At 36.8% G+C, this 9,754-nt stretch overlaps 2 protein-coding genes across 5 annotated transcripts; both read left to right on the plus strand.

Moving 5' to 3' along the window:
* Nucleotides 1–4,589, plus strand: LOC149046511 (uncharacterized). The gene is made up of 4 exons (XM_089205572.1): nucleotides 1–236; nucleotides 1,836–2,144; nucleotides 2,426–2,790; nucleotides 3,179–4,589. Exons 1-4 carry the CDS (start codon nucleotides 140–142, stop codon nucleotides 3,182–3,184), a joined length of 777 nt encoding a protein of 258 aa, XP_089061698.1. The 5' UTR covers nucleotides 1–139; the 3' UTR covers nucleotides 3,185–4,589.
* A 684-nt stretch (nucleotides 4,590–5,273) lies between these two features.
* On the plus strand, nucleotides 5,274–9,720 carry LOC149046512 (pancreatic secretory granule membrane major glycoprotein GP2-like). Of its 4 annotated transcripts, XM_089205575.1 has the most exons (7): nucleotides 5,337–5,389; nucleotides 6,165–6,250; nucleotides 6,660–6,858; nucleotides 7,990–8,161; nucleotides 8,377–8,516; nucleotides 8,707–9,084; nucleotides 9,578–9,720. In XM_089205575.1, exons 3-7 carry the CDS (start codon nucleotides 6,795–6,797, stop codon nucleotides 9,580–9,582), a joined length of 759 nt encoding a protein of 252 aa, XP_089061701.1. In that variant the 5' UTR covers nucleotides 5,337–5,389; nucleotides 6,165–6,250; nucleotides 6,660–6,794; the 3' UTR covers nucleotides 9,583–9,720. The 4 variants fall into 4 exon arrangements, with proteins under 4 accessions (XP_089061700.1, XP_089061701.1, XP_089061702.1 ...); XM_089205574.1 differs by lacking the exon at nucleotides 6,165–6,250 and having other exon boundaries at nucleotides 5,274–5,389; XM_089205576.1 differs by lacking the exon at nucleotides 6,165–6,250 and having other exon boundaries at nucleotides 5,337–5,432.
* The last annotated feature ends 34 nt before the right edge of the window (nucleotides 9,721–9,754 follow it).

Genomic DNA, 9,754 nt, shown 5'->3' on the forward strand with positions numbered 1-9,754 from the left:
AAAAATACTGTGGCAATCTAAACAATATTGTGTTGGCGGTTTTGTTTGTTGATCATGTTCGAGTTGAACAAAATAAAATCGGTTTGAAGGCGCAAAAAGGATCAGACCTTGACAGAGCTTTGTTGCAGCCCAAAGAACAATGATCACGCCTCAGTTTCTTCTGTTGCAGTTCTTCCTTAGTTGTTTAATAGCGGCAGAGGAGAATGAGAAAATTAATTTATTCCGAGATGAAGAAGGTAAAGACTATTGATAGCACTGTGCGTAAAAGAAAAAAAAATGATAATCTTCGAGATAAAAAGCATGCGCGCTTTCTTCAAGAAACTTTAGTTTAACCTTAGAATTTTAATCTTACGCAGCACGATTCTGATTCATAATATATACGTAAATAGCCAAAGGACTTTAAACCCCAAGAACAGTCAAAAAGTTCAATATGGAGAGCTTTCCTTTGTTTCGAAATAATCTTTACTTGTATGAAACTGGTCATTGTAGATGTTTTACCACGTGCTTACTAAAAACGACTCCTGTTTAAATGCATTTGACGATCTGTTTTTGTTTTTACGCTAAACTCTCTTTCGTTTCTACATTACCGATAACTCTTTCCTGTGTGGCTAATCAATTTACGAATTATACCTTTAAAAATTCATAAATTGTCCAATGCGATCCATCCACCCAAGTGACCAGCGTTAAACGCCAGAGGGATGAAACTAGTTTCATAAATTTCATCTATGGCGCTCGTAAATTTCTTTTCTAGTCAAGTTACAGTTCAGTGGCTGGTGTGTGTTAGCTTTCTTTAATGTAATTTTTTTCTTTTTTTTTCAAAAAACATTCCAACGAGGGTGTATTCGGAAAAATTATCTGCCGGGGTTCTTCCAAACCGAAGTTAATTTGGATAGCAATCAGATTTTCATTCAGTCTCTGTATTTGTTCAAAAGATTCAATGCCTTTTCTTTTTTGCTTATGTCATATTACAGGTTACATGGTATTTCTTTTCAAATATGATAGGATGGCATGTTTTGATAGCAATATGTATTCAGCAGCTTCCCCGCGGTTGGCTGTTTTTCTTCTCCTTTGTTATGACATGTTATCTAAAGTAAGAAAGCTAACTAAAGTAATGAGTTTCGCCACGTAGTTAAGCTTGGCATCGTGAATATTTTGAGAAACGTTTTTTTTCTCTAATAAAGTTAACTCTGATAGTAAAAGAGACAACCAAAGATTGTTAAATAAGGATGGCTTGGGCTGGATGGAATTAAAATGGATTGATAATGAGGATGAGGAAATTTAAAATACAGATTGAGGAACCACACAAGGCAGACTAAAACTCCTTTGATATATGTTGCAACTGGTGGATCATCTCGCTGAGGAAATTTCAATACCAAATGTCACTGTAATTTATAAATAAACCAGTCAAACTGCGAGGCTTATAATGTGACAAAGAGCATCGTTGATAGACCAATATTTATATTATTTTTACCTTTACTGGGGCCCGTTTCCTCAAAAGTCCCGGTAACTAATAAACGAATCCAAAGCCGTATTTTAAAATCAAAATTTTAAGAATAGAGAAGCATGTTCTGGCAAACGAACCAGTCCATGTTGTTTTTCTAGCTGATAGTTTCATTGCATAATTTTCAAAATTTTTGTGACCCTCATCTTGAATGAACACAGAACCACTTTACGAGCCCGTTAAGTTACCTGGGCCTTCGAGAAACGGACCCCTGGAACAACCAATTTTTTTTCAGGGGCGATGCTATATCCATAAAAAATCATTAGTTTCTTTGTTTGTTTATATGCGTATTGTTTTTGTCTAGACAATTTTGTTTTGTTTTCGAATATTCTAGACTTCCATTACGAACCAATTGGTTGTTTTGGGGACAAATTGGACGTACCAAGGCCACTACCCCTTCTAGTCAGGAATTATCGCTCCAGGCCCTATCGAGTTGATTGGAATAACATTAATAACACGATACAAGCCTGTGCCAAAGAAGTTAAAAAGGCCGGCTATGTGTACTTTGGTCTTCAATTCTACGGTGAATGCTGGAGTGGACCACGTGCACATTTGACTTATGACGAGGATGGAAAGTCGACCCGATGTGTAAACGGTGTTGGAAAGCGAATGGCTAATTTTGTGTACCGGCTCGTTTTTAAAGGTGATAGTTTTTGCCACAGCTGATAGAGAGCATTTAATTTTGATGAAGTGTCATAGAACGTAATCCAAAGCGATCACCGCGGCCAATCCTAGATGTAAGGATAATCGGACAAGGAACGAATAAAATCCGAAATTAAAGCGGAGAAAATAGATTTTTGAAACGCAGCAAGACTCGACTGAAAAGGGATTTTTATCAAGTTATTTCCTTAGCATTGACTTATCGAAGTGCTGTTGCTGTACGAGTTAGTTATTTGCTCTCTTGCAAACTTTGTCTTTTTCCAGAATGTAAAGAATACCGAGTTCTTCAAGCACCAGACCGGTCGATTCATCACCCTTACACCCCTTCTGCTCCGTGCGATTTCAATCTCAAGCCTTCGTGGTATCGATTCGAAGGCCGTGCGGGCACGGCTATGGCCAACAGTTGCCCCAGTAGGTTCAAATGCGGGACCATCGTACCTGGATGGCTAAACGGGCCACTTCCTTCCGTTCAAGATGGAATTGTGTCTCGAGAAATTTGCTTTAACCAAGACAGAGACTGCTGTTTCACGTCCAACCAAGCTAAAGTTCGTAATTGCGCAGGATTTTACGTCTTCTATCTTCAATCGGCGCCATATTGTCAGTTGAGATACTGTGGCAACGGAAGAATAGTAAGTTACAACATCGATCAATTTGTTTATTGGTTTTTTTTCTTTCCTCGCGTTACTTTCTCTTTGATTTCTTTTGAGTCCTTATATTTGTTTTTGTTTGTTGAGGTGTTCTACCAAATGCAGTTATGGGCTAAACCACATATTTACGCTTGCTTAGAGAATATGTTTCATGGGTGTTTAACATTTTGTTCTGGCTTTCAAGAAAGAAACTTTTTAAATAGTCTCGTCAAATGAGGTTCGAATCCGATATCATATGTAATTTGACAAGGATCACAACTGCGTTTTGGGATTGATACAAGGCTTACTGTAATATAGTGTTACGAGAAACTTAATTTCAAACCGTTTGAAAATGTTTAGACTAATAATTTGTTTATTTATATTCTTTTAGGGCTGACGATCCCTGTATAATGCAAATGACTCGCGTAGGATGTGATACTCAAAGAAGTAAAATTATTGGCTTGGAATTTTTGTTTTCATTTTTTTCTTTTTTATTCATTTATTTATTTATATATTTTAGTGAATTTCATAAAACAGAATAAAGTTGCTGTTGAAATGGGACGGTTTATCTTCATACGATGCAAGCACAAGTCCCCTCGCAATAGCCCGTTTGCTACTAAACTAATTGTTACGTCACTATTTTGCTTCCCCTGTAATCTATTTACGAATTCGCTTGGCTGATTTGCATCGTTTTCCCATCAGTGCTGCCTCGCGGTCCCGGCGGAAGATAATGAAAATAAAGCTTGGCAATCAAGGTATTTCATTAGATATGTGTAAAAGAACGTTCAAAAATTTGCAATCCTGCTCATAAACCAACAAAATATTCACATCAATGACAATGTGACACCCTTTAAAATAGAGACGTAGAGGAGAATTCGGTTTTACCATTTAAAAAAAAAATTAAAGTTTGAATTTTTCGAAAGCACAATCAGATGACAGAACAATACAATTCGACAACGATGTTTGAAAGACCATCAAAAATACATGGTTGCGGAAACGCTTTGAAGGATTGTTGTACACTTCTGAAATAGACAAGTGGTACAGTCGTAAGTGTGATAGCTACGCCGATGATAAGCCCATGAAATGAGAGCAGAACGTAAAATGTAGTACTCATTTAATCCGGCAATATTTTTGGATTCAATGCCGTTTCCTGATAGATGTACGTTTATGATACCTGTGCTTCAAATATATGCAGTTTATTTTTGGCGTATCTTTACTTTTACATCGCAAAGACCCTACCTCGAGATTTACCGTGATTACTGGGCAAGCAGTAGTTAGTTACGAACATGAAGTAAAGTGCTAGATCCCTCAAAACAAACTTGAAAGAAGTGATTATTACAAGTATACATTTCTCTCAGTGTTATTGTCGATCTGATTCCAATTGAAGAAAGGCTAACGCTCACGTTACGATCTACGTTATCAACTCAGATGATAAACCAAATGATCCTACAAAGATTTATTTTCAAAGATAAAATCCTCATAAAATGGTGGTAAGACAAAACGGTTAAAATTGACAGGTATGTATTTATAAACATATACCTTTCCGTAAACAGATGGACGCTTCCCACTTAGCTATTTAATCGAAAAGAGTGTTCTTTTCGGAAACTAAATTATTGTATTTATTACTATATAGTCATATTCAAAGCTGCTTGTGAAATCACAAAGATTAGCTTAAATGATTTACATTTCAAAAGCTAGACACAGCCTCACGCTTTCCCTATGAGAGTTTTAAATCAGCGTCATATTTGATTATATAGAAATAAATGAAAAAGAAAACCATTGACTGGAAAATTTATCCGAAACTTTCTCGAGACTTCTGAATTAATTATTCGGTTTTATAGACTGAGAAGATGATGTAAGTTGGCCTCTGTGAATAGTTTCTAAGGCTGACGTTTCAGTGTCAGGTCTTCGCTCTGAAGAAGGGCTAACGCAGGAAACATTTTCTCTTTATATACTATACAAAAATACTCTTTGCGGTGACCAATTTACATTATCAACCCAGCTGATAAAACCAGATTATCCTGAAATGCCTTTATCGACGCAGCGCCACATTTTCAACAGAACAGTACTCCCTTAATTCATTTATGCATATAATGTATTATATTTCATCTGACTTCATTTTATTTGTAATGACATTTCAGTTTGTAGCTCGGATACAGGCAGAACATAATGGCTAATTTCTAGGTTTTTTTTTCCTCAAGTTGGTCTCATTTCGGGCGAATTTCTGTATTAAGCCCTCCAAAGAATCTTACATTATGCTTTATGAAAAAAGAATCCTCTTACCCTCGGCAAGTTAAAATGGTAAATGTGATGTATTGCCATATTAAGAACAATAATTACTGCAAGTCTAATTAATATGTTTGTTCCGAAAGGCGGGAAATTCATATCGCATCTTTTGATTTTCTTTATCATATAGATAATCGCTACCGCGCGGCAAGCGATGGAGTCCTTAGTTTGTTCAAGTACATTAAAATGTTTGTTTTACAGCTGTTAAGTTCTTGAGATAATTCAATAATTGGAATTATATAACCATTCTTAAGGAACAAGTTGGGCATTTTACCGCGTCCTTTTTTTAAAGAGGGGAAGAGCATTGAGGAAACAGGTTAGCATAACTTCGCTTTAAGGTGTTCTCTGCGTATCTATAGGTAATATAGAATCATGGCAATTTAAGAATGCAACTAGGATTAGTGAATTCAATACACGTAAATAATTTTTTTCCTGTATACTTTAATTGCGGCCTTTTTAAGTTTCTGATTAAGAAAAAAATTCGATGCGAAACAGCTAAATCACTAAGACCTTGCCACCTATTGCTAACTGTCTTAAACGAGCCTCTCTAAAGGCCGCACTTCTGGAAATTTTGTTGAAATCTCTGAAGAAAAGGATTCCGCTTCTCGTCACTTCAAATTATTTAGAAAAAGAGCAGGAGAAAAAAAGAGATCATGTTCCAGTTTTTGCTCCAATTCGTTTTAGCATGAAAAAAACTTGGGTCATGCATACCCTGTCCATATTCCATCAGTAGCAAAAAGTCCTAGGTGTGTAGCTTTAAAAAGTTTAATGCAATCGCTGTAAGAGGGTTAACATATGATAGATTTTTTTTTTTGCAAAGATTTTCATCCTTTTGGGAGTAAAAAGGGAAATGATAATAATAATAATAATAATAATAATAATAATAATAATAATAATAATAAAGCAACGTCAACAACAGTAAACCAGACCAAACAAAATAAAAATAAAAGAAAGAAACAGTTGAACAATTGAAAACAGTAAGAAAACGCCTAAACAGTAGAAGGAAAAAAAAAAGGCTTAGAAAAGTGACAGTGTTAATCGTGACAGCAAACCTAGCTGAGACAAAACCTTTTAATTTTTTTATTTTTAAGGTTTTTCTTCCTCTGGGCGTTGTCTTAACCAAAACTGTATTCTATCTTATCTTTCTGGAAAAGCGTTACACAAGTGAAGCTGATCCGTAAGCTAAGTGAATACTCTCTCGGCCATCGCAAGACAAAGAAACATTTAGATCGATGGTTTGAACTAAATCACTGAGAACGCCAGAAGTACTTTGTGATCGGTGTTGTTTAGACTATTATATTTGCTTAGTATAACAAAGCTTTGCGATTCAGGCTAAGATTAAGATTAGGGCAATCTATTCATTGTTTACTTAGTGGGCTGGCAAATGACAAGAAACTTCATGAGCAATGAGTATTTAAGTTTTTTAAAAAAATACCCCGCTTAAAGTTCTGTGGCAGATCGGATTTGACGCAAAGCGCAGTAGACTTCAACTTTGAACAGTTAGCTGGAACTCATTTAATTGAAATTGTGGTAAGTTATATCACTGATCGTTTACGGAAACATGATTCTTCTATTCTCTCTATCAGAATTAATTTTAAAAGGTTTGCTGTCAGCTGACAAGTTACCCACGACCCACACCGACATTTAACACCTGTCACCGTCTCTACGTTACCCTCAAGCCACGATTTAAAGAAAGTAAATCCCGCTACAAGGAAGAAAATATGAATTTACTAGTCCTATGCTCTGTATTTCTCCTGTACTTTGGATATTACACACGCTGTGCAGGTCTGTAATGAATCTTACTTCAGATTTTTTTTTAATCAAATGCCTCTAGTTTGATTCGATTCAAATCACTCGGAAACAGAACCATCAGTGCTGCCTGTTTTGACGGAATTGGGAAGTAAGCATACTCTTCAAAAAAAAACACTGATCCGGAAATTGTTTTGCTGTTTCGTCCTGGGTTAAATTAACTCTGTAAACTCTCTATAGCCTGTCAGACGTTTCTTTTCGGCTGTTTTCTCCGTGATTGTATTGACTATTTTAGAATTTCGCTACGTTTCCTTTAAGCATTTGAGAGCTATCATTCTCTTCTTCTGAGAATTGATAAAGCACATTGCTAAAAATTCTTAAGAAATACATGCTGCCCTGAGCTGATGAACTGTAAGGTATGGGTCCAACTTACTAACCACAGCTGGTTGAAACATTTGCATGACAAAATTATTCTTCCGACAGCTAGTCTGAAATTCACTGATTGTCAATGGCTAACCTTCAATTGCCATGTTTCCGTTTCTCCTCCATTTAGTAGGAGATAGAGAATTATTGGTCTTTCCTTTTTTTTGTAACTTGAGAATATTCGGCGGCAGTGCTAAGTTGCATATGCCAATTTATCCCATTAAACAGAAGCAGTTAAAATCTTACGATTTTGTTTGCCTTCACGTGGACAGTTTATTCAGAACGCGTATGAATAGCAAAGTCGGCTTACAATAGAATAGTGACATTTTACAGACGCTGACAAAAGGACAATGCAGTAGACAAAAGGAACCCTAAAATTTGGGAATCTGACAGTTTTCTGCTATTATACTTCCAGCCATTTTTTTTATGTAAAAATTAAAGACTCACTCGAAGCTAAAACCTGTGTCTGGAATGAAAAATAAATAAATAATAAAACAAACTATTGATCTCTTAAGATCGATGTGTGTCTTTTCCTGTATAGTTACAGTTAAGACAGTATTCTCGGTCTATTCATTTTCCAGCATAAAGAATTTTTAGTTTTCCTGAAAAAACAAGAAAGGGAAACGTCAAACCGAAAGAGAAAAAAAGGTAATAATATGATCTCCTAATGTAAGTTGCCAGTGAGCACTTTTCCAGTCGAGTGGAGAGATCACGAATGATTTTCCTTTCTTCTTTTCCTCTCAGATGCATCTCAATATGTCAAGGTTGGCTGTTTTAGGGACAAGTTGAGTCCAAGAGCTAGAGCTCTTCCCGAACTATTAGCAAATTATCGAGGAAATATCAATTGGAACAATCTGATGGAAGTGGTTGAGAAATGTGCAAAGAAAGCGAAAGAAAAGAATTACATGTATTTCGCGTGAGTACTAGTCAGGGATATCACTTATACCTGAGAGACCATAGACTGCAGAAAAATTTAATCGCAAGATGCAGGAGTATTCTATCCACAGTCTTCAAAGCTCATAAAACAGATGCAGCATCCTTTCGAGTGGTTGTTTCAAACAATCTTGTTCAGGGTTGTCAGCTTCCACGAATTCTGATTCTTTAGTTAATTCAAATATTTTTTTGTCTTAGAATTCAATTCTACGGGGAGTGTTGGAGTGGTGCCACCGCTCCTAAGACATACGATCGCTATGGAAGATCTTCCCCGTGTACGTCTAAATCTGTAGTTGGTACAGCACTCACCAATGTCGTCTACAGATTTGCAGGAGATGGTTCGTAGAATAATCGCTTCATCGTACTATTTGTGTCAGTTTGTCTGTCTTTGGTTAGTGGGCCCTTTAATAACCAGTCCTATTATTATGTGTTACCGTAATTTAATTAGAGTCGTCGATGTTCATGCATTGTTAGCACTGAAGGTGAGAACACTCCACTGAAGAGTCAAGTATTCTTCCCTTTCTGCAGAACAAGAGTGCGTCAAATACAAGGAGCTAAACAAAGTTGATCGCTCGGAGTCATCACGCCTACCCAGTGGAACTTCTCCTGCCTGCGATAAGAAACTCAAGCCTGGGTGGTACCGTTTCCAAAAACCCGCTGGGAATCTAATGGCTTCTAAGTGTATTCCGTCGGCGAGATGTGGAACAGTGGTTACGGGATGGCTGAACTCCCCACATCCAAAAATGACTGATGGCATTGTTAATGGGAAAGTATGCTACAGTTGGGAATCAGACTGCTGCAAATGGGATCAAGACATCAAGCTTAGAAACTGCGGTAGATTCTATGTCTATAAATTAGCGGGTACACAGGCTTGTCCCATGGGTTTTTGTGGAAGTGCAGCATCGGGTAAGTTTTACGATTAAAGACTGTTCATATTTTCTCGTGCCCACATCGCCTCATGTCATATTTGTGCAAATATCTGATATCATACTCAGGTTTCAAGTTGGAGCTGAGACAAGATCAGAAGTCAAGTATTTGTCGGTTTATGGAGGTCCCACCACATTGCAAGTTCGCCCACTACCTCATTTGCGAGTTCTCTCTCTGAAACGAAACATGTCCGCCCCCACCTTACCAATTTCCTCCGCCCTCCATTACTAATGCGTCAATTCATTTCCTTAACGCAAAACATATTCCTTTTCGAAATCATAACATGTTCCAATCTACAAATTACTCATTCCGAAAGGTCACTGGGTGATACACTCTTTATCTTTAATAAAGTCCTAACAGCGAGGTCCCACATTAGTGCTAAATAAATCTAACATACTTGATGGTCATAGTACTTTAAAGTTTTTCATAGAAAACTGACTTTTATCCCGTTTTTTTCTATTTATATCGGCAGTTTAACGGTGTTTGAAGACCTAGGACGCTTTGACACAAGGAAAAGAGTGGAGGCTAAGTCGAGCGTGAATTTTATTTCAGTGTTAGGGTTCCAATTGTCAAAAGATATTGAAATCATGAAATAAAAAAAAAAAGGTGTGCGTATCTTTAGTCCGCTCTTCAGCTACTTGACCTACTG

This window comes from Pocillopora damicornis, chromosome 4, assembly GCF_964200805.1.
Source record: "Pocillopora damicornis chromosome 4, jaPocDami1.2, whole genome shotgun sequence".
Lineage (NCBI taxonomy): Eukaryota > Metazoa > Cnidaria > Anthozoa > Scleractinia > Pocilloporidae > Pocillopora > Pocillopora damicornis.

Bases quoted from the DNA above. Each gene is read 5' to 3' on its own strand.
- LOC149046511 (XM_089205572.1), top strand. From the start codon at position 140: ATGATCACGCCTCAGTTTCTTCTGTTGCAGTTCTTCCTTAGTTGTTTA. The intron at 237-1,835 runs GTAAAGACTATT...CGAATATTCTAG, and splicing joins TTTATTCCGAGATGAAGAAG to ACTTCCATTACGAACCAATT. The intron at 2,145-2,425 runs GTGATAGTTTTT...GTCTTTTTCCAG, and splicing joins GTACCGGCTCGTTTTTAAAG to AATGTAAAGAATACCGAGTT.
- LOC149046512 (XM_089205574.1), top strand. From the start codon at position 6,795: ATGAATTTACTAGTCCTATGCTCTGTATTTCTCCTGTACTTTGGATAT. The intron at 6,859-7,989 runs GTCTGTAATGAA...TTTTCCTCTCAG, and splicing joins ATATTACACACGCTGTGCAG to ATGCATCTCAATATGTCAAG. The intron at 8,517-8,706 runs GTTCGTAGAATA...CCCTTTCTGCAG, and splicing joins CTACAGATTTGCAGGAGATG to AACAAGAGTGCGTCAAATAC.